Raw genomic sequence first — 24,411 nt, 5'->3', positions numbered from 1 at the left:
TAGGATTTGTTTTTGGAAGAACAGCAGGCTTTGGCAGAAGGGCTGGAGGCTTCAGCTGTACGCCCATCCTGGGAGCCACCATGGGCTTGAAAGTACTCATGGTCACTGGATGAGCTTGTGCTCCGGCGAATCTGAGGCTCCGAGCTCCTGAGGGGACATTGTGCAATGGGCTGAGAGATTCCATGGAAGTGGCAGGGGTGGGCGAGGATCCTTGTCATTTTGTCTCTCGAAGAACAGAGGAGAAAAACCATAGAGAGGCCTAAGGGCTGGATGGCTCTGTAGAGCTGTAAATGATACCCATCCTGGGAGCAGCACCATGTGTTGAAAGTACTCATGGTCCACTTCTATGCTTAAGTGCTCCTGGGCGAATCTGAGGCTCCGAGCTCCTGAGGGCGACATCCCGGCCCCTCTTGAGTAAACATAAAAAAACTCTTGGTTATAATAACCAAGATTATTAAAACATAAAGAACATTCAGTCAGAAATTTGCACATATATGTGTGTGGAATGACCTGTTTAGGTTATGGTGTCTTTCATTGCCTCATATACTGACTTCTTTGTGTTGGGAACATTCAAATTATTTTCTAATTGATAATGTTAGAATGTTTAATATTAAACATTTGTGATGGCTTGAAAGACAATAGCCCCCAAGGGACTGGCACTATTAGGAATCTCCAGCAAGCTCCTGCATGATCGGAAAGCCCCCTTCCTCTCTCTCTCTACCATTCAGTCTCTGAACAAAGGAAAAGTGCCAAAAAGCCCAGTTCTAAATTCTTGCTGTAGCTTCCTCCCAAGTAGTCAGCTACCCAAGTCCCCACCTAAATGCTCAATTTTGACCATGGGCACATGGTGTGGCCATCACCCTCATCTACAACCTATAATCTCCCTGCTAATTTGGGGGTGCAGCTCCTGGCCTCTTTAGGGTTCAGAACTGGGGGGAATTGCTCTCTCAAGAAATCTGTTATGCTTTTTCAATTTGACTTGATCTGGCTTAATTTTCAATTCTGACTTGACCAGCATCGTTGGCAGAGACACTTATTGTGAGGAGGCAGAAAACCTATTAATTTACTTAAAAAAAAACTTGTTATTTACTGTTTCTTGTTTTGTTTTGACTAGGTTGATTCAGAAACCCCATCTTGACCTCCTGGAGATCATTCTGCGGCTTCAGTGTAGTCTTGTGTTATGACTCTTCAATTGTATTTTTCTTTTTTAAATTCCACTTATTGAATTCTTGATTCAAAGATTTTTGTTTGTTTTCTTTCATGATTTTCTGTCTTTGTTGATTTTTATCATTTAGGTCATGAAAGGTTTGTTTTCTGAGTCGTTCGTCTTCTCTTGTTCTCACTTAATTCTGTAATGGCCATTATTTTTAATTTCTTTTCAAGGCTGTGAATTTCCTTTTCTTTAGGGTCTGCTAACAAGTGTTACTGGAGCCTATTCTCTTCATATTTTGCTAGTTCCTTTGTTGATATTTGTATGTCTAGTACAATGTTCACATTTTCAAATTTTATGGGTTATTTATTCTTTTCAGAGAGGCTTAACACCTGTTGTTGGATGTTGCTGCCCTTGATTCTAGGAGGACTCAGTCATGTGACTACTGTGTATGATCAGTTAGATGCAGGAGTTTGTGAGTGCAGTGGTATGACAGTTTTGTTGGGGGATGGGGCCACCACCTGATTTGTTGTTGGAACATCATGGGTGTATGAAGGCACTGTGGGCTGTAGCTGTCTCCCTGGGATTTTGGTAGGCATGGCTGCCACTCCAGGTGCAAGGAAGCAGAACTGAGCCCAGCTGTCTATAGATCAGCGTGGCACATGTGTGGGTCCTATAGGCCGTGTGTGGTGTGGACTAATGGGGACATCAGATTAATATCTGGATGGCTACTGGGCCTAGGCTCTGAGTAGCCAGGGCTATGGTGCTGTAGCCAGTTGGGTGAGCACAGTAGATGGTAGCAGAGCAGAGACACAGAAAGGAAGCTATGTCACAACTTAGGTCCTCATGGCTATATGCTACTATGTTGTGGTGGTACAGCTTGTAAACTTTGGGTGACCCTTCCTATCATGCTGGAGGCTGTGAAGACCATGGAACTCTCCCAGGCAGCAGCAATGGGGACTTCCCAAGTCAACTTACCTTCTCCCATGAGAAGGCCATCTCAGCTCTGAATCTATTACCGGGGGAGGCAGGATATGTGCTGGCTAGTTTTATGTTAACTTGACCCAGGCTAGAGTAATTTTGGGAGAGTAATGTCTCCACTGGATTGGCCTGTGGGCAAGCTTGAGTTGTATTTTCTTAATTAGTAACTGATGGAGGAGGGCCTAGTCCACGTGTGTGATACACTCCTGGGCAGGCGGTCTTGGATGTTATAAGAAAGCAAGAGGAGCAAGCCAATAAGCAGCACTCTGCCATGGCCTCTGGGGTTGTTCCTGCTCCACTTAATTTCTTGCCTTGACTTCCTGGGATGTTAGACTACGAGCTGAAACATAAAATAACCCTTTCCTCCCCAAGCTGCTTTTGGCTACAGTGTTTCATCACAGAAATAGAAACACTAAGAGTCAGAGAGGCAGTGAATCTCACTTTCTTCTCTAGTGCTATCTTGGCTTTAGACGTAAAGATGTCTGGGGTTCATGCCACTTCCCGGAGGAGTACATCAGTACATTCCGTTAGTCAGTCCAGGTGGATGGATTACAGTTCTCTATTCTTTATCACTGTTTCCTCTTTATTGGGGGAGGGCAGGGACAAGTGACAAGTAACCCTACTTTCCTTTTTTGGCATCTTTCTCATATTATGAAAAATTTGAGGGTCAAAGTGGAGGCAGGCTTGGCATGCTTAACTAAGTAATGGAAGGTTGTAAAGGAAGGGATCTTGTGCATGTGTGCCTGATACAAAAAGAGGAAGACAAAAGCAAAACTATGCACAAAACCCCTGCCAGACCTATAACCTTGACAAAGACCACTGCACTCTTACACAGAAAATACTTCTGCAAGGACATCCACCCAGCACAGACATCTGCCTAGCAACTGTCTAACCTTGGATGGATGCCAGCCTTGTCACTTGCTAGTCCTTGTAGCCAAGGACTACTCTTTGAAAATAATGCAGTCCTTTTCTACCTTTAAAACGTTTCTGTGTCTCCACTTTGAACATGCCCCTGGTTTACTACAGCAACACATTCCCAAACAATGGCTCTGCCATTCCCAAATAAACACTGCTGTTCTTTGAAGAATGTCTCTGGTTGTCATTTAGGCTGACAATATAGAAACATGAAATAACTTCCGCACGGTGGGTAAAATTCTCCAGGGCTACTGTTATGTGAATCACCCCTTGACTGGAACACTGTGAGCAAGGGCTGTCCATCCTTGAGAAAGATCACAGCTCTAGCAGGAGCATCTTTCACAGAATAAGCTGATTAAAATGCTACCGCTATGCGATGCACGTCTCTAACCACTGAACTGGTGGAAATTCTACATGTGGGTATGAAAGCAATCAGTCATTACCTAACATTCATATGAAGGAGTTCTAGTGTTCTATAACACAGCAGGGTGACTATAATTCATAATTAGCTAGATAGTTTATAAAGGGAAAATATCTAAGGGAACTGTAATGCTGATTTGTAAAACTGTTATATCAACAAAAAGAATTAAAATTGAATCCATTTAATTTTTTAAAAAATACTGATTTCCTTTTTTTTTTTTTTGCCAGGCAGGACTCTTGAGTTTTATTCAGTTGGTCTAGAAGCAGGTGGTAGGCCTCTTTGTGGTTAAACATGGCTTGTGCTGGTGCTGCAACACACAGTGAGGCAGCGGAAACTTTATCTTGGTGTCGTGGAACTGCTTGGCAGCCGGCCGTCGGCACTTGCCCTCTGTAATCTCTTCCAGCTTCATGATGTGGATTGAGAGTGCTCAGGCACGGTGCTGGGCACCCATGTCTAGGTCTCTGCACAGTGTACTATCTCCCTGGAAAATGACTTGTTCATCTTCTTCAGCTGGGACCAAAATCGGTACTTGGCCACCACATGGTTCAGCGTGAAGATGTGCATAAGGTATAGGGGTGGCCTGTCGAACTTTGGGGTGGGCAAGCAGCGCCCCACCACCTTATACTCCCGAAGTGTGCCTGCGGCCTACATGGTGGATCCTTCCTCGTTCGATGCCAGCCACAAAAGGAAGTCTACTGCATCACTTATGTTATCAAATATATGATTAAAGGGAGAATTATAAAAATGTATTTCAAAGGGCAAAATGTGTCTCATTGAAGAATTTGATCATCTTTCTCTCCATTATATGTATATCTTCATAAAAATCAGATGCAACAGTGTGTGCACCTTGAGGACCTTGTGTTGTATGGAATAAAACAGTCACTTCTGCCAAATTTATGATTTCTTTTTTAAAACCAGAAGTTCAAAACTGGCAGCACACTTCATCCTCAGGACTTCTGCCACACACCAGACACAGTCTTTACTCCCCCAGTGTCACTCCTTCCCTTGTCCTTCTCCCCACTATGGCCAGCACCCGAGAAAACAGTATTTAACCTGTTCATCAAGAAAGCCTTTCACAAATCATCAATGCTCAATATGCAAAGACATCATATTAAACGAATGCTCATATGCAATAAACCCAATTGTGATACAGTGATCATCAAGATTATAACAGCCTACCCACGGATGATACAGTGATCATCTGCAGACAGCACAATCTCACTATTCACGGATCCCTCCCCATGGGAATCTTTGGGGCTGGGGACAGACATCAAAGGAGAGCTCCTTTTTTGCAATAATCTTTTTCAAACAATTACTTTCATACAATTGGACTGTTAAAATAGGGATTAAAAAACCCCATAAAAACTGATTATTTGCTCCTGACTGTTGTAACAAGGGATTGACTTTTGTCTTTAGGATTTCCTGGTTCTGGTAGCCAAAGGGTTAAACAGTTTGTCCTTTTACCCCCAAGTTCCTAAATCTGCCTCTAAACCAAATCCCACTGCTTATCACAGCAGTGACACTGGGGGTTTCTCCAATCATGACATTCAGTTACACTCAAATGGAGCTGGTTCTAAATAGATCTCAAAGGGCCTTGTGTAACCCCCTCAGCAGAAAAACTCAAAGGTCAAAAGACTTAGATTTTTCCAGAGAAATTGCTCTATACTTAAAATTCATTCAATTGTTTACAAATGTGTCAAACTACTTAAAAAGCCTAAGTCGACATCCAAAACTCTTTGTTATATTATTAGGTAACTCAAAATAGTTTGGGAATGGGTCATACCAAGCATCCCTGATCCCTGGATGCTTCTTTCCTTTCTCTCTCTCTCTCTCTCTCTGCTTATCCATTCTCTTGCTCCACTTAACTTTAAAAGCTTCAAAGAGCTGGGAGACAGCTGAGACTACTCATGTCCAGCATCAAATCTATCCACTTTCTCTGTTGCTAGATATGAAGACAATTTCTAAACTAGAGGGCCAAGCGCTAGAATGGGCAAAGTCATGCATACTGTTTTATCTCTGCTTTGTCAGTTCTGATCATCAGAAATGAATGGCGGGACTGTTCTATGCACTATGTGTTGGGAAGGGAAGACAGAAGGTACATAGGACCCAGCATTATGAGTCTTTAAATGGTTAATCATTATTTATTGACTAATCTATCAGTTGCCAAGTTGAAACTGTCATCTTTGGTTTTTATGCTAATTTATTTTGTTTCTAGGCTTTCTGTCTTGTTCTAACCATCTGTTTTGCAGGCTTTAGAATGTATTAGGCTCTGTTAGCAGGTCATTTCTCATTCAATATTTTCCTGGCTCTTCACCAATGATGGGTATGAATGTCCTGGCTCCTACATTTCTGCCACATCTATTTAAATCAATATGAATCTAATATTCCTAGAATCTAATCATCCAGTAGCAAATGGATCATCAGGAGAGTCAAGGCCAAGCTTTAAATTAGTCAATGAGACTTTCCTTTGTTTTCTTCAGTTATTTCTATATGAAGATATAGTTTACAGGTTTTTAAATCTTTCATATTGCCTTCACCACACCCGAGTACTTAAAAAACAGCATCCCAGTTAAAGCACTCTACCTGAGCAATTGTTTCTGGGTCCAGTGGCTTGTGATCATTGAAGCCCGTGTACTGGCCTGAAGATGTAGACCTCCTGATAGGAGGGCTGTCAATCTTCTTAAGGGAGTCATGCCGGCTGATGTTGGTCAGGCTGCCATGGCCTGGACGGCGCCGCCTCTCAGGACTATCATTGTTGAGGCCACGATTTTGCAACAGGCCCCTAGGGTGACTGGCTAGGTTTGGGGATCCCAGGTCAATTGAGGAGTTAGAAAGAGTATGTGGGGGATGGAGGGGACAATGGCCATCACTGGTCCTGCCAGGACGTCTTCCTGGAGGGGGTGGTTCTCCTCTTTTTCTTTGCCTAGACATTCACCAACGAAGAAAAGAAAACAGAAAAATCTTACGACACTGGGTAAATACTTCAAAGGTTGAGTGCATGATTGCTCCTAATAGCCCCTGGAGAAGGGAGGTTAGCAGCTGATGACCAAATGTCACTTACCTGGCTAAATAGCTGTCAGAATGGCGGTCAGTGGGAGAGTTCATGTCCTTGGATGAAGACTTGTCTTCGGTGACTGGCCCACTGCTGGCTTCACTGTCAGCTTTTTGGCTCAGAGTGTCTGAAAATGTATCATCCCTGAAACAAGAGGAAGCAAGCATGAGAGCCTTTTTGGCTTGATGAGTGGGAACAAAAATAAGGGATGGCATTTATGTTAAGTCATAAGTTAACTTCCCTTGTTTTATAGGTTTGGGGTATGTGTGTGTCTATGTGGGAGTATGTGCATATGAGTGCAGATGCTATGGAGGCCACAAGAGAGCATCCTATGTGCTAGAGCTGAGGTACAGGTGTTTGTGAACCACCACACTTGGGTGCTGGGAACCAAATCCAAGCTCTCTGCAAGAGTAGCACGTGCTCTTAAACTTGAGTGTCTTCTAGCACCCTAAAGTAGATTTTCATTCTAAACCTAATTATGCTGCAAGAAAATTTCAGGCATTGAAAAGAGTAAGTAATAATCATCTGTTACACACTACACCAGCCAGGTACTTGGTACTTTAATCCTAGTACTTGGGAGGCAGAGGTAGGTGGATCTCTGTGAGTTTGAGGCCAGCCTGGTCTACAGAGTGAGTTCCAGGACAGTCAGAGCTCATAGTTGTGAAAACAACAAAAAAACCCACTATACTAAGAGGCAACTGTGGTTAGGATTATGGGAGATAGTCTTCAATACTTTACTCCTGTGTCTAGAATGCCTGTGTGTGAGTGTGTACGAGCATGCATGCATATATACAGTATTTAGATTATGGATAATGGGCCTCTCTGTTTTGTAGTTTAGATATACATGTTATACATGTTTATTCAATTTCCATGTACACACTTTCTTATTTCCAAGGCTATGTACATCATAAAGCATTTCTATTCACTCTATATGGTGCATTTCTCTTTTCCTTGGAAAGTTACTTGAAGTTGGTAATGAATTGTGAAATAGTACACTTAGAAATCAGGGACTCTACTCATCTGCTGTTTTGCAAGCTGTTTCTTCACTTACATCACCTCCTCCTTACATATTTAAATACGCTGAAAGTTTTAGAACCTTCTCATTGGTGAAACCGAGCGCTTTAACAGAATGCTCTCTTAGATTGTAAGCCTGTATCCTCCCTCTTGGGATGGGGGTGTTGGGGGACTGAAACAGCCAGACAACAAGAGAAGAACTGGCCATTTTGGGAATCACCATTGTCATGCTAACACTAAAAGTCACCTTTTGCAGAGGCTGGCTTTCTGAGACATGGTCAAAAGATGCCTCCCACTAGCTCTTGCTCCAGTTTGGGAAATGAATAGTTGCTGATTCTGACCTGTCAGCAACCAGCCTGCAGCATAACCCCAAACTTTTTTGTCTTTTTTTTATAATGAGCAGGGTCTCACTTATCCCAGGCAGGCCTTGAATTCACTCTGTAGCCACGGATGGCCTTGAACTCCTGCATTTCATGCTCTGTCTCTTGAGGTCTAGGATTACAACATCACCACCTGTTTATATGGTACATGCTAGAGATGGAATCCATGGTTTAGTAATGCTAGACAAAGCAGTCTACCAACTGACCGGTCCCACCTTGGTTTCTTTGAGTACATTTCCTAATGCATTGCCATTTTGAGTAGATTTTCAAGGACAAGAGAGAAAAGTACCAGATAAACTATGCTCAGTGATTTAATCATTTGGCATTAAAGTCACCAAGAAGGTGAAAAACCTACCCAGTGAAGTTTGGTCTTTCAATTTAAGAATAACATCTGGGTGTGAGTGGGCTGTAGCTCAGCAAATGAACATTTGCTTAGCATTTGCAAAACCCTGGGTTAAATTCCCAGCTCTTCCCCTTCTGGCAAAACACTCCACTGCAAAGCTGACTACTCACATGTCTTGCACCACTATGTACTGATGAGGCACAAGCCCGTCAATCCCATTGTGTCTGCCTTCCCACCAGTCCTCAGAGGCTCGATGATACAGCAGCAGGGAGGCACCTTTCTTGAAGGACAGCTCTCTAGCAGACCGCCCGACATAGTCAAACTTGGCTATTGCTTCGATTGGCTCACATTCTACAGAAAAAAAAAAAAAAGGGCGGGGGTGGGGAGGGGCAGAAAATGTAGAGGGACTGGGAAGTCAGGAAGGCACAATGCAATCTCCAAAAGGTCAATGCAATGCTTTAGAAACAGGATAAACACGGCAACCAACAAACAGGAGGCAATAAGAGGCGATTGATGGGGGGGAGGGGGAGTGAGAGAGAGAGAAAGGAGAGGAGATACCTCTAGCTGTCATCAGTTTTCTAGGCAAAGAAAAATTGTGCACTAGATCTTAATTTCCTCAACCCCTTATTTGAGATACAATGACAGTATAATAAAAACATTTTGACTTTGCAATATGATATATAAAACCTCCCCTTAGTTGTAATATCCTCCACAGTTGTTCTAATCTTCTTCTGACATTGATGGAGTGTCCCTGCAACATGTTAGTGGCATTAATAACAGAAAACAAAGCAAAACACAAAACCCCACCATTCCAGCAAACAGGATTTATTAGCTTTAAAAAATTTCACAAAATCATCATGGCAAATGCTATTTTAGTACATTTATTCTCCTCATAGGCCTTTCTTTTTCTGTTATGAAATCTCAAAGTTAACATCAAAAGTCAGGAAAGCTTTTTCACTTCATGAAAATTTTAGATTTTAATTATGAAACATTTCTACGTTAGACGGCCCTGCACTGGAAATAATAGATCAGATTCAAAAAGTGTGATTTGGGGGATCAGGAGATATTGGTGGGAGAGATTGTGATAAAGAAAAAGTTGGACCTCAGTAGATTGCAGACCGTATTAATCCCATTCATTCAAATGCTATGATTGTAAACGGTAGAGTAGACTAGTGGCTGCCGTGGGTTACGGAAGGTCAGGTGATGGAGGAAGTGGTTATGGTTCTAAAAGGTAGTACAAGTTTCCTTTTAATGTGAGCCTTCTTGATGATGCCTGTGATTGTGGTCACGCAAATCTGCACACGTGACGGATGACACAGTGCTATGTGAACCCATACATGCTGGTGCAAAGTGAATGTGGTCAATGGCCTGTATTGACATCAGTTGTCTGGCTGTGGCATTAACTATATATATATATATATATATATTTGCCATTGCAGGAAAGACATGTGTACATATATCCCTCTCTGTATAGTTCCTTACAACCACAAACAAATCTGTAATTTTGGAGAGAGAGAGAGACAGAGACAGAATGAACCTTCAAACTCTGGGCTTAGGACTAGACTCCAGCTCTGATTTAATGTGATTAAACACTAAAAGGAAAACTAAATCAAACCCCTCTAAAGGGTGCTTTGTGATTCAGTCTTTGCAGAAATTCCTCTAAACAAGGCCATTCTGCTTTTCCACCAGCCCCTCATTCTTGCCCCTCCTGGCCAACAGACATGAGTGGACGTCTGGTGAGAACTAAATGGAGATGGAAAATGCAAGGAGCACGTGCTTATAGGAACATCTGTATAATGAACGACGCCTCATTTGCTAAAATCTGGGCATGTGTTAGTTTCAAAATATTCTAGCGTATGCAGGCAACCAGGCGGAGTAAAGCCTGCCGGCTCTCAACAGTTCAGGAAATTGCTTTCTATTTACCGTGATAACAAATCTACTCATTTGTAAGAGCTCATTCTTTTGGGTGTTCACTGAAGCAACTGTTATAGTTACAGATAATAACGATGTGAGAAATTTGGGGATAAAGAAATCTGGCCTTCTTATTTGATAAATTCGAAGTTCTCTGGGACATTTAAAGCAGAACATTGAAAACCTTCATGTGAAGGGCTTGTGTCAAGTACAGCACCTCATTTTAAGACTGGGTTTGATAATGCCCAAACAGGATACCAGACCCTTCGTGGAAAAAGGTGTAAGAGCTTTCAGAACAGCAATCAACGGGGCAAAACTTTCAGATCAGATGTTCATGCTTTGGACTGATTGTGAAATGTTCCCATGGCTCATAGTATTAACGGTTGGTCCATTGTTGTGTTTTGTGACAACTGTTTGTGTTCATTCTTCTGGATATGGAACCTGCCTGGCAGAGGCTGACCTATAGTGGGGCAGGGCTAGGGAGTTATAGGTAGGTGAGGTTATAGCCAAATTCTCTGCTTCCTGAATACCTGGGTAACCAGGCACCTGTCACTCACACTGCTTCCCTGTGTTCTCTGACACAATGGACCTCATCTCTTAAATTATGAATCAAAATAAACTCCCTCCTCAAGTTGCTGCTTCCAGTGATTCTGTCAGAGCAAAAAGTAAATAGCATACCACCTCAGATCACATTTTCTTAAAACAATGTAACTTCGAGAACTATTAAATATTAATAGAAGAGAGGATTAGACTTCCCATTTAAATGGAATAAGCCTTTGTTCCAAATTTCCAGAGAAAGAATCAGTCCTAGCTGGTCTGAGATGATGAGATACGAAAATCTGCACTCCAGTTTTCCACGGAGGATAGAAACAAATCTACTCACGGAATGAAGACATGCTCATATATTAAAAGTAACTTCATGACATAGGCTCTACCAAATCTTGTGTCAACATACCCTTATATTTATATTTTTAATTAAAAAATGAGAAGCTATCATCAGAAGACAACATATATAATCTATGTACAATGTGTCAAGGAGAGACGAAAAGGGACTCAATGTCTCTTCCATGCATTCGGTGTTACGATGTTAATGCTGGCCAAAGGCTATCTAGAATAACATATATGTTTCATACAGAAACAAATTCAGAACCACAACCTCTGTGATCATCACATCTTTTTATCATGGCTTTTTCACATAACAGGGTCCAGGGTCATCAGACTCAATAATGTACTGAACTGTGGGGCAGGTTGCACAAGGATGAACACAAGCATCGGACGACTGTTTTATTGGTGACCCTAGTATATCAACAAGTAATTTTCAGCAATTTCATTATTTTGACTCTTTGTACTCTCCCAGGAGCCGTTTCATAGTCAAGTGTCAATCAATAAGCTATTTACAGACATCTTAGTCTGGACATTGCATGGCAAATCAATCTCAGGGCACGGGGCGCCATGGCTCTTTCATACAGATACTCTTATGGCCCTTTAGGGTCCTGTGGAGACTTTTCAGAATGCTGCTACCACTGACATCAATACCAATAATAGCAAGGGTGTAGCGTGGTTACTTAGTGCTTCTGCATGACTCTGGTAACTGTACAAAGGGGAAGTAGACCCAGCAGAGTGGCTGCCTGGATGGCCTGATGCTATCAAGTCCTATGCTCCCATTGTAATTTTAGTATGATGCAGTAACGTTGTGCCTTCTCTTGGGAACTTTATTATCCCCAGTATGCTTCCTTCTAGATTTGTTATCTACTACCTTCTCGGAAGTAGTTTTGTCTGTGAGAGCCCGCCTTGAAAACAGAATTTGGTCTCTAGTGAAACCATGATAGAGAAAAGAAAACACAATCTCTGACAGTCAAAAGGGAACCAACGTTCCAGTTAATTTAGCTGTGGAACTTTGAAGGTTGTGGCTGTGGGTAAGAACACATTCTCTGAGAGCATTGCCTTTCATTTCAGCAAAAGTGCTGGCCACAATCACAATGAGATCTACACCATTGTGGGTTCAACAAAGACACTCTCTTGTAGTCAATAGGTAGACACTTAGCAGATGACATGAAGTTGAACTGGTGTGTGGGGAGAGGTGGTTGGGCTTTGCCTAGGCTTTTCCTCCACCACAGAAAGCAAATGAACACTCAGAAGTTGGCAGGGAAAAAAAGAAGGAATGAACCAGACAGAGAAACACAGAGATCTAGGATGAAGAAAGGACGGTATCAGAGGGAGGCTCTCAGAAATTTTCAGAAACATCATAGAAATATGAGCTCTCACTTTAAAAGAATGACCCTTAAGCCCAGAAAATGCCAATTCACTTTATTTTGAAAAAGAACACACACAAGGTTTATGACATGCTCCATGAGATGGAACTTATGACTGACCCTGCTCCTGTGGCCAAACAACCTGGACTTAAAGGTTAAAACCAAATGCTACTGCACTGCTAAAGGAATGTAGAAGTAAAATGACTCCTAATGACATGGATCAGTGCCTTGCTCAGCCTTCATCAGAGAAGCTTCCTCCTATAGGAGATGGGAGCAAATGCAGAGACCCGAAGATACTGCCAGACAATGTGCAGAGATCGAGAAACCTTGGAGCACTGATCCTTAAATGGACTGTCTCCATCCAATCCCTCCCATCAGAGCTGAGGGAACCCTTCAGAAGAAGAGGGTGTAAGAGACGGAGGTTGGAGGACACAACAGGACTGGCACACATATGAACAAATTCACAGAGACCGTGGCAGCACGTACAGGTCCAAGCCAGATGGGGTGGACATAAGCCTTCGTAATTTCCAACTGATAATTGCTTACAAAGGAAAAATTAGTTTTCTCCAACAGTCTCCTTGGGCATACAAACCACACTTAAATGCCTAGCAGTAGATGGCCAACACAAATTAACTCAATGGCACTTTCAGAAATTTAAAAATAATTGTTTTATATTGCTTTGTTTGGATTTTTTGCTTATGTATTATGGTTTCCAGTTTTGTGTTTCTCATACTTTGACTTTTTTGTTCTGTTGTATTTTTTTATTTGCCTATTTGTCTTCCAATGAGACACACAAAAGCATGGAATGGGAGGTGAACAATGCCCAGAATACATGGCATGAAAAAAAATTCATTTTCAATAAAAAGGAACACAAGGAAAATTCTTTTTTTCTTTCTTAGCAGATAATTGACACAAAACATCCTTATTACTCTTCTGCTAGAACCCCAGTTTTTAGTTAAATTACTAAGCCATCAAGTCAGGAGGGAGAATCAAAGGCCAAAGTGAGAGCCAGGGAGGTGACTGAACACACGTGTCACTAGCTTGGTTCTGTTGGTCTTCAAGGAGCTCGAGACTACTGTCTGCTTGACCTGGACAACCTGAGTATCCTCCTGCCCTACCAAAGAACTTCACTCTTCATGTCTTAGTGAATTTCAATTCCACATCCTAGAACCCCACTGTCTTGGGAAGCTTTTCACAGGCCGTCACCATCTCCCTCACTGTACAGCTCTGCCCACCATCCTAAGGAAATAACCATCTCAAGGCTTTGGTACTCATCATCTCTGAGAATCCCAAGTGCACTGTTGTCCTTAGGCTGGTCTGAAATTCATAGCACCTGACCATGTGGAAACCTTCAAGCTGAAAACGGCTTGTTGTACTATAGGTTGCTCTGCCTCCGGGAGAAATAAATGAAAAGAATCGTTGGAGAAGGCTATCTTCATGGGGACAGAGTTCTAAGACACACATCAAAAATACATCAAAATTATTAGACATATAATGTAAAATGGGGCAAAGGTCCAATATTTAGGAGTAAAGATTAAGGAGCTTAAACCACACACACACACACGCCAATAACCAAGCAGATTTGTTAAATATACCAGGTAGAACGTACAGGAATAAAACTAAAAACTCAGTGGATAAAAGAACTGCATACATCTAGAGAGATTCTTAGAGAAATCTCAAAGAGTGCACAGGAAAGGGAAAGGGACTGGGCATGGTGGTACATGCCAGCAATCGAAGCACTTAGGAGCTTAAGTGTACAGTCAGTCTGTTCCATACAGCAAGGCTCTGTCCTGCTTTTGTTTTAGTTTTTTTGAGACATGGTTTCCTCTGTGTAGTCCTGGCTGTCCTGGAATCACTCTGTAGACCAGGATGGCCTTGAACTCAGAGAGATCCACCTGCCTCTGCCTCTGGAGTGCTGGGATTAAAGGCACACACCATCAATGCCTGGGAAGACTCTGTCTTAAAAACTGAAAGGCTGGTGGTAGATCACTTTTCTCACACACAGATAGTCATGGGCTCAACCTCGGGACCATCAAAAAAGTGCTAAAAATTAGTGCTAAGCACTCAACTTTAAAAGTTAGAAAAAGTTAGAGATGGTCTCTTAAGAGAACGTATCCGAGTTAATTTGGAGACGCCAAACAATTGGCAATAGGCTCATGGACCGCACTAGAAATAGTGAGGAACAGCAGCTCTCTCCATATCAACATCTGTAAAATGAGTGCAACCGCAGCTCTCCCCTCTGCAGGGGTTAAATGTAAAATGTTAAATTTTTTAAAAAAGTATTTGAAACACAGAGTCTAAAATTTAAGTAAAATGCAAAAGGACCAAGAGGGCGAAAAGGACAAAGCTGGGGTCTTGCTTTGTTTTCTGTTCTGGTTAATCAAAAGGTCTCACTGGTCACGTTAAGGTAGACTAGTGGGAAGGAGAGAATCAGGCGGTGACTTTACACATGGAAGGCACATGCTTTACAACACTGTGAAAGGCCAGCCGACGCTGGGACAGATGTGACAGCTCCATCCAGACAGAGGAAAAGTAAATGACCCCTACCTCATATCATGACCTCCAAAGAAACCTCTGTAAGAATAAGAACTATGTGAAAATCAACTTTTGAAGGAATTCAGAGAGAATATGGGACCATAGCAGCCACAGCAAATGGCTAACACCATCATCACCAAAGATGTGATAATCAAAGCCACAGTGAGATACTCCTGATGCTGTTAGGAGGGCTCCCTGACAAAGACAACAAACGGCAAGGGTCAGGAGACCCAAGAGCCATCCTGTTGGTGGGTGTGCAAAATGGTACGGGTGCTATGGAAAACAGTATGGGGAGCGGGCCCTGAAAAATTAAAATAGAGGGATTATACGATCTAGAATTCAGACGCTTCTCCAAAAGAACTGAAATTGGAATCACAAAGAGATAAACTCCTAGGGACTGGTCACAGGACAGAAGATGTGGAAACAGTTCCCAGAAGGTAGGCAAGGAGACTGTGAGATAGACATGCAAAGGAATTCATGTACGTGCTCCAAAATGGTGACAACATGGGTGGACCTGAAGTAAACTATTCTGTTGCATGGCTCCACTTATATCACAAGCCTAAAATAGTCAAATTGATAGATTCAATGGGTATGGAGGTTGCCACGGTCTGGGAGGAAGTAAAGTAGGGAGTCACCAGTCAGTAGGAATACAGTTTCTGTCAGGCAAGGTAGACATGCTGTAGAGATCTGGTGTGTAGCTCTGGATCTACAGTCCCAACAATGTGTGTGGGGTGCTTAAAACTGGGGGAGGAAGGGAAGTCTGTTATGTGTTAAGAGGAAGGGCAAGGACAGGATACAGGAGGGCTGTTTTCATTCTCTCATGGGTTAGAGGAACTTCTTAAAGTTGACCCAGCACAGAATACAAAACATGAAAGCGTGATAAACTCTCCCTCCTGCTTTAAAACAAGCACACAAAAAGATGAACCTTGGAACAGAGAAGTCATTTGTAAAGCATGGAACCAGTTCTTACAACACGAGAACAAAATGGACACCAAGCTGAACCACACTAAATCAAATAAGAGAAGCCTGGGAACTCCGTTGTTATGACAAAAAAGCAACTTATAGTCGCCCCAGCCAGGACTTACCATCTTCACTGGTGTGGGGCTCTGTGCCGGCATCTTGGTCCACTTCCTCCAATGTACCATGCTCACTGTAGGGGCTGTCACTGTTGGGTGAAAATGCTTATGAAACCAAAGAGTACTGTTTTCTAAATGAGTAATTATGACAGCAAGGAAAATACAAGACTTCTAGTGCAGAAACATTCCTGGATACTCCAGCCCCAGAATGTCAGAGCCTCCGTTGATTATCTGGTTCATAGTTACAGTAACGGCATCAATGTCAGTGAGCTCTAGAATGACCTAAGCAACTGGGTCTGGGCACGCTTATGAGGGATTCCCTAGTTAGGTTATAGCTCAAGTGGGAAGACCCACCCTAAGAGTGGGGTCACAGATGGTATAAGAGGAGGAAGAGAGCTCCTTTAAGGCACGAACACCCATTGCTCTTTGCTTCCTGGGTGATGTGTTCTGACCAGCTGCCTCACCCAAAACTGTGCCTCTGCTGCCATGATGGCCTCAACCCTGGAACTGTTCCTCTATTGTTTCTGACCTTATTTTTTGGAACTAGGTCTCTCTAACTGAGCCTGGAACTCACTGTTTGGAGAGGCAGGTTAGCCAGGGAACTCCCAGCATCCTCCTGCCTCTATAACTCAGTGCTGGGATTGCAGATACTCCGTTGTATCTAACTTTGATGTGCTGGGGTATCTGAACTCAGGTCCCGATGATTCAGCAGCCAGCACTTCAAACTCCTCGGTCCTGGATTAATTCACTTTTACCATCCAGTCAGTAGTTGTGTGTCCCCAAGAGGGAGGGCTCTGTTCTTGGACTCACCAGTAGTCGCCTCCGGCCATGCATTTCTCATACACAGGGCCATCCAGTTCTTTAGAGTCTGGGAAAATAGCCTCATGGTGGATTATGATGGTCTTTACGATTTCGTTCACATGTGCCTGGCAAGAAACTTGGTCCTGTATCTCTGGAACAGGCATCAATGTTGGGCCAAAGCAAATGGCCAGATTATAAGGGTCCATCATGTTCTCATCACTGTATTGGGAAAGGCTATAAAAGGAAGCAAGGAAGAACTTGTAAAAGAGGGGTTTTGGGAAAGAAAGTGCTTAATAGGATACTTCATATTTTGAATTTATTTTACTAAAAAAATGTGTGTGCATGAGGGTCTGTGTGTGTGTGTGCGTGTGTACAAAAGAGCGCAGGTACCCCTATGGAGGGCATAGGGTATGTGAGATCCTCTGGAGCTGGAGTTACAGGTGGCTGTGAGCCACCTAATGTGGGTGCTGGGATTTGAACTCGCATCCTATGGAAGAATAGTCTCAGGATGGAGCCATCTCTCCATCACCCTTACCTTGTATTTTGAAAATATGGATTAAACAACATATTTTTTTTTATCATTGGAAGAAAAACAATATATTCCATCCCACTCATTTGAGCACCAAACAATAAGACAACTATGATTGACTACATAGGAAATGAGGGGAACATACATCTATCTTCTTTGTGTGAGTGAGAGGCACTTCCTAAAGTCCTGAGTTTAAAACCACATCAACTGTAATAGAGATAAGGACCAAGATGAGTTTCACTGGTAAATATTAAGCTGGAGGCTCATAAGTCGGTCCAGCTCAAGTCAGTCTGGGCTGTGCAGTACAATTTCCATAAAGCCTTACGATTATATCTTTACATTTGCCCTGCCACTCAAAGGAATCTTAGTTTACAACTCCTTCCCCCCCTACCTTATAAATCTTGAAAAACCAACCAAACTTAGAATAAAAGCAAAACATTTTTTTTTTTTTTCCAGAGGAGGCAAAGAACAGCTGTGGGTTAATAGCATGCTGCTGTGTGTCTACACCCCTAGGTGACAACTCATACCACAAAAGACACTGAAAGGTACAAGACAAGGGGGCAGATCCTTAATTCTCTTACTGTTCCATCTAAGGTAGGAAAACTCTGGGAACATTGCTGGCTGTCTGCAACTAATTTCTAACCTCTAAAATATTTGTGATATTTTTATGAAATATTACAGATATTTCACAGGCGACTCTCAGCCAGCCAGTTCTTTAATGCCTGGCCTCTAACACACAGGGAATTTGCAATTCTTCGGAAAGTTGGGAGGCGTTATCTCTCAGTGTATAGAATGTCAGCCACAAAGGGAAATGTAGAATTCGGGGCAACAGATGACAAGTGGAAGGAGAAAAGGGAGACTGACTGCCTTTGTGACACAGTCACAGACACAAAGCACCAAGATACCACCTGACGTGGTACTTTAGCCTTTAGTGCAGGTAAGATAGTGGACAGAGTGGAAAATGCAAAGAATGAGCCCCACAGCTACCATATGTCCTTCCCTTCTGCCACTTCTCAAATATACAATTAAAAAAGAAAAAGAAAGCCTCGAATTGCCGCCAGGCGACAGATCACCTTGAAACTCGGGGTCAGGGGAAGAAGTAAGATTCAGAATAAAAACTGTCTAACTTTCAAAACTCACACCTGAGCTCAGTGGGAAGAGTCAGGTTTAGTCCTTCTAGGTCTTTATTTTAGTCCTGGCTTGAACAAAAACTTGAGTTAAAAAACTTTTTATTTTATTTTATTTTTTTAATTTTTTTTTTATTTTTATTTTACAGGAGAAAAGAATCCCCTTTCCAGGATTCCAGAGTCAAGCAACACAGGCTGAGGTGGTGGTGGGGTGAGGTGGGGGCAGGGCAGGGGGCGGTGAGGTGCTCATCTTTCCTTGCAGGCAAGGGCAGTCTCCTGTGGGCAGAACCAATGAACATAGTGCCAGCTGCCCGGCTCATAAGGCGCTTGCCATTCACTTGAGCTTTGCCCAGAGTTACATTAAGGCCTGGAGAGATTTCTTGGCTGCAACACTGCTTTCCTAGGCCATTGTGGGTCACTTGTTCACAGTGGGTTTTGCTTTGGCGTATCAGAAAAACTGAAGAGCACTGCTGTCCCTGTGGGGTCCACATCAGTTGGGGAAGGGGAAGCCTGCATTGTTTCAAGATGGTACTGGGTTCTGACAACTGCTTGGGTGACCAGGCTTAGTCAAAGGTAGCCACAGGCAGCATCTGTTCACAGTAGACACAATACATATCTTTTTTTTTCTTTTCTTTTTAGATAGCACTCCTGTCCAAATGGCCTCCTATTGTCCTTTGGGAATGTTTCAGGTACTCTAGGGTGAGCTGTAGAGCCTCATTTTGTTCTCCCTGTATGCAATTCCCTAGTGTATGCTTCTTGGCTCTTGTGGCCAATCTGAGTGGGTTTGCTTTTAGAGCTAGCCAGTGGGGTTGTCATGAGTCTCTATGCTGTTTCTGTGAGTGCAAAACTCCAGTGAAACCCAAGTGAAAAGATACCCTCATTTGAAGAAGGGAGAATCGGTACTTAGTGAGAAGGCATGTCCCTTGGTTCATTTAGCAGTCGACTCTCTAGAATTGTGGACTTCTAGCTGCTTAACTGAAATGTGGCAAAGACAGATGACTTTGGGATCTGAGGGAGACATGCCTACAATGGAACCCACTCATTAGCAAGCAACACAACTGAAAACCAAGTTGCCCCTATCAAGAATCAAGTTTTCCTCAAGATTCCTGTTTCATCATAGTAGTGACTGCAAGACAAATACTTTCTTCTTGACAAGGTCTCATTATAGTGAATTTGTGAAAATTCTGCTTTTGGACTGATGTCTAAGTCATCTACAATCCCCCTCCACCCCCTACTACAACATTAAAGAGAGAGAGAGAGAGAGAGAGAGAGAGAGAGAGAGAGAGAGAGAGAGATTTTTTGCTAGGAGAAGGTGGCTTACATCATTTTGACAAAAACATTTATGACATGAGCCCTGGATGAAAGTTGAAAAAAAAAACATGTTTCCTTAGAAAGTGTTATTTATAGCAGCATTCTAGATATTTTGCATTTACGACCATCCACAGTTTCCCCAGACTTTTCGTGTATCATAAAGAGACCTTGATCTCTCAAGATAAAAAAATGTTCCCTCAGCTTCCATTCAGCCAGCCCCTGCCTTGTCTCCACTGGTGAATGGAACTCAATGCACACTTTACAGCATTCAAGAGCAGGAAGAATGCAGACGGACAGAATGAGGATGGGCATGTTGACAGAACACGGGGTACTTACTGATTGAGAAAGGCAAACAGATACCTCATCACTATGAGGACCGACCTGGGCAGGGTCAAGAGGAGTTTGCGGATGTGAAGCGCCCTCTCATAGAGGTTATCGATTCCTGCAGGACAGAAGAGGACACGTCAGAGTCCCTCAGGTCACACTAGAGCAGGTCATGCAGCACGCCTTACAGGGAAGGACACACCCAAAGGCATCAACACCTTGACCATGGCAGGAAGCAGTCACTGTGTGTGCCGCCTAACTCCAGGGGTGGCGTTTCCTCTGACCGGTCAGCAGTCACTGCTTTCCCTTCATTTACTTGCACGATGGCCCTACATGCTTTTCTCCCTCCTTCTCTACCTAGGTTTTGAGATGGTCTCATGTGACCCCGATGACCCCAAACTCAAAATCCTCTGGTCTTCGCTTCACAAGTGTTGGGGTAACAGGTATGTACCACACTGGTTTGTTTTATGTGATGCCCATGGTCTCGAGTAATTTAGAGTTCTTTTATATTTAGAAACCACTTCTCTCCCGTGTTGTGAGCGCTATATTTTGCTGCTCATATGGTCCCAGTGCCTTCTTGCTGTTTGTGAACTAAGCCAGATTTCTGGGATATAGCAATATCAATATAATCTATCTATCTGTCCGACTTCTATCTGTCTATCCATCCATCAATGTATATTAACATACATATCTCTATATAAATACATATATATATATATCTATAGATACAGACATACACACACACATATATCAAAGTATGTCTCTATCCATCAACATACATCTCTATATGTCAATACATATATATCAATATGTGGATATATACACACAAACATGCATTAATCTATCCATCAGTATGTATATCAATACATATATCTATTCATAGATATACACACATACAAACATCTATCTTCCATCTATCGATATATGTCAACACATATATATCAATATACATATCTACACATAGATATATACACAACTATATTAATGTATCTATCCATCCATCAATAAAAAATATCAATACATACATATCTATATATAGATATACATACACATATCAGTGTATCCCTTCAGGCTGTTTCCCTCTTGTTGATAGTGGCCACCTCCGTCAGTCTCAAGGCTATGATCATCAGTTCTAACATGGTGACCCCCCTATTTCATTCTATCTCTGGTGGTTCCATCCCTGATGACCTCACCATTTCTCACTTGGATGACTACGATTCTCTCCTACCGAGTTCCTCTTTTGAATTAACTTGTGGTGCTCAACCTTGACTTGGGGTTACATGCAGGTGGGGGTGGGGGCAGTGTTCAAAATCTCTGGGATTCTTCTATGTAGTCAAGGTTGGAAACCGTGGCCCTAATTACTCATACTAAGCTCGTATTCCTGGAATTCTGAGTGCTGACTCAAGCTACTTTCTATCCATTATCAAAGCGGATATTTTGTTTTATCCTCCATGCAGCTGGAAAGGTATGAAAAATACACAGATATTTTTGCTCAACCACAAATTAGTCATCTGCACAGCACACAATTTATCAGGGTGAGCGGGAACTAACACTTCTGTTCCGCCACCGAGGAAGCCACGGATGGAAATGAAACCTGCTCATTTCCCAGAAAAAAGGAGTTCAGAAACCCTCTACCTGGGATGTGAAAATACCAAAATATGATTACCATTCCTATACAATTTTTATTCCTTCAATCCAAACCAGTAACTAATAGTATGAGTGTAGTTATCATGAATTGGATATGGATATTTCACTTTCTGATTTGTAATGTATTTTGAGGTGGAAAAAGAATCCACACCATGAATTGGGGTTGGGGAGGCAACATCTCCTGAATATAAATACACTTCTACAACAACCTGGGGTTGAACCTGGGAACCACACTGGATGGAGAAGGAAGATGGAATAACATGAGGCAGCCTTGCCAATTCCAGGCTTCTGTTTTGATCCTACTATAGAACTATACTGACAACTTAATTATTGTACTCTTGTGGCCTGAATTTATAAACCTGCTTAAAACCTAAAAATAATAAGTAAGAAATAATCAAGACCACTGCTTGGACAATAAATATGTATTTATATTCAGTGGTGGAAGTTTCTGTTTGGGAAGAAGAAAACATTGTAGAAATAAACAAGACAATGGAGTCACAGCATTGTGAACACATTTGACTTTACCATGCACCCAAAGATGGTGCATTTTGTCATGTATTTCACCATAAAAGAACTGGGGAGCCTGTGGGATGCAAATGCAAGGTTTAGATGTGAACAGCAATGGAGACTACAGAGAGACTCCAAAAAGATGACAATAGATCGTACCATGCAAATGTACGATGCCTGCAACTACAGTGTACACATACATCAGAGTGAGAAAGAACCATTGTTGGTGTTCTGGAAGTTGCTGCAAATTCATCTGCACCCAGGCCTCAGTCCTATAATGGATGCCTCGATATTTCCTGGTGGGCTGCACAGGAGACTTGTGTGAGCAGTCTCCAGGAGCTCAGCTCTGCTACAAGCAGCCCACTTCCTCTCCTGAGTGCAGTTAGTGGGGCTGAATTTGTGGTTGTCACCAACACACTGATTAACGTGTGCTTCTAGTTGGCAATTCATGAACCTTCAGCTGTACTGGACAGATGAATCTTTTATTCTCTGCTCAGGAGGTGGCAGGAAAAGCAGACTTCACCTGGATTTCTTTTAAGCTGGGTTTTGTTCCTACAATCGAAGACCTCATGCAGTTAGGTAAAACTGGCATGCATCTAATCTTAATCTTGGTCATGTGTGCAAAGCTCCCAAGGTGAACTTATGTTCTCTTCCTAGCAATTCAGGGTTCTCACACCAGCCCTCCAAATTCACAGTAATGAAGGGTGACAGCTCTATGCACATGTGTGAAAACGTCCCCAAACTGGAGTTACTTAAGGAAATGACAATAAGCCCAAATGGCCACTGTCCCCTCATATTGGTTCTTTGGTGACACTGTTTGCTAAGGTATTCATCTGCCAGGAAACAAATAATAAACCACAAGGCAGAAATTTCTCCTTAGGCACGAAGACAAGGGATTCAAGGAAAGCCATTGGTGACTACATACAGGAAGGAGGCATACATGTATTTCTGAGACCAACCATCAGCTTTCAAGGTGAGGTTACCAATCTCAAGGCACGCTTAGGCTCACACTACAAACAGCAAGGTATGAATCAGTTGCTTGTGTGAATAAAAGGGAAAGAGAAAGCAGAGGTTCATGCTAATGTATACAGAAGGATCTTCCCTTGCCTTCACCCGAGTTACTGCTAGCTTCCCAAGGTCAGAGATAAACACATGGAAACATCTGTAAACAGCTGTTAGACCAACTTCTGCAAGAAAAACCACTGCCTTCTCCTCTCGATCACCAGCAGCACTTAAAAGAATATTTTATATAAACAACAAATAATAACCCCAGATCTGCTGATCTGTTATATTGAGCACAGGAGAGAAACTGAGTCTTTGTTTAGAAAGCCTTAGACATCTTCACCTATCGGATACTCAGCAATTAAGCTTTTTCAGAGATCAAGGAAATCTTAAGAATATGATTCTAGCTGGGCGTTGGTGGTGTCCGCCTTTAATCCCAGCACTTGGAAGAAAGAGGCAGGAGGATCTCTGTGAGTTCGAGACCAGCCTGGTTTACAAGAGACAGGCTCCAAAGCCACAGAGAAACCCTGTCTTGAACTGTGCCCATGACAAAAAAAGAATGTGATTCTGTGACATCAAATAGAAATGGGAAATCAGAGAGAAAGCCACGGGGTATGTCAGAAGAGGCAGACAATTTATTAACAGCCATAGCATACAGCATCTGGAAGACTTCCAAAGTTTGGGGGCTGGAAGGAGGGCTCAGCGGATAAGAGCACTTACTGCTCTTGCAGAGAACCTGTGTTCAATTCCTAGGAGGCCCACTCTAGCTCAGGGTGGGGGCAGCTTCTGGCTTCTGTGGGCACCTGCACTCACATACACAGACACACACACACACACAAATAATAACAGTAACAATAGAGTTTCAAGGCTTTTCCCCATTGAAAATAGATACATGTACAAAGAAGCGCAGCAGAGGATTCTGTACATCCCTAACTTCACAGAGCCATTACAAATGTGATTTGTTTCATAAAATAGAAGCCATCGTATGACCAGTAAAAACCATATTAAAAGTATAAACTCACAAAGGTAGCATACCATGCGATAATTTAGTTTCCAGCAGCATTACTAGACTACAATTCACACATCATATAATTTGCCCATTTAAATGATAAACTTAATGAACTAATACACCA

General features: G+C 42.5%; 1 protein-coding gene and 1 pseudogene across 2 annotated transcripts in view; both read right to left on the bottom strand.

Annotated features, from left to right (window-relative positions):
- Positions 1-1,751: 1,751 nt before the first annotated feature.
- On the bottom strand, positions 1,752-4,118 carry LOC113832966 (annotated as a pseudogene).
- A 758-nt stretch (positions 4,119-4,876) lies between these two features.
- The window catches only part of Srgap1 (SLIT-ROBO Rho GTPase activating protein 1), a 230,301-nt gene continuing 210,766 nt past the window's right edge, over positions 4,877-24,411 (bottom strand). For both annotated transcript variants that reach the window (XM_027392292.2, XM_027392293.2), the window contains exons 16-21: positions 20,135-20,240; positions 16,841-17,065; positions 16,040-16,119; positions 8,427-8,607; positions 6,529-6,663; positions 4,877-6,390 (exon numbers count right to left, since the gene is read on the bottom strand). In XM_027392292.2, the coding sequence (XP_027248093.1) occupies positions 6,018-6,390; positions 6,529-6,663; positions 8,427-8,607; positions 16,040-16,119; positions 16,841-17,065; positions 20,135-20,240 (1,100 nt within the window). In that variant the 3' untranslated portion in view covers positions 4,877-6,017. The remainder of the gene's footprint in view (positions 6,391-6,528; positions 6,664-8,426; positions 8,608-16,039; positions 16,120-16,840; positions 17,066-20,134; positions 20,241-24,411) is intronic.

Source organism: Cricetulus griseus (genome assembly GCF_003668045.3).
Source record: "Cricetulus griseus strain 17A/GY chromosome 1 unlocalized genomic scaffold, alternate assembly CriGri-PICRH-1.0 chr1_0, whole genome shotgun sequence".
Taxonomy (NCBI): domain Eukaryota; kingdom Metazoa; phylum Chordata; class Mammalia; order Rodentia; family Cricetidae; genus Cricetulus; species Cricetulus griseus.
Note: the sequence above shows the minus strand (reverse complement) of the source record. Positions and strands in the feature narration are given on the sequence as shown.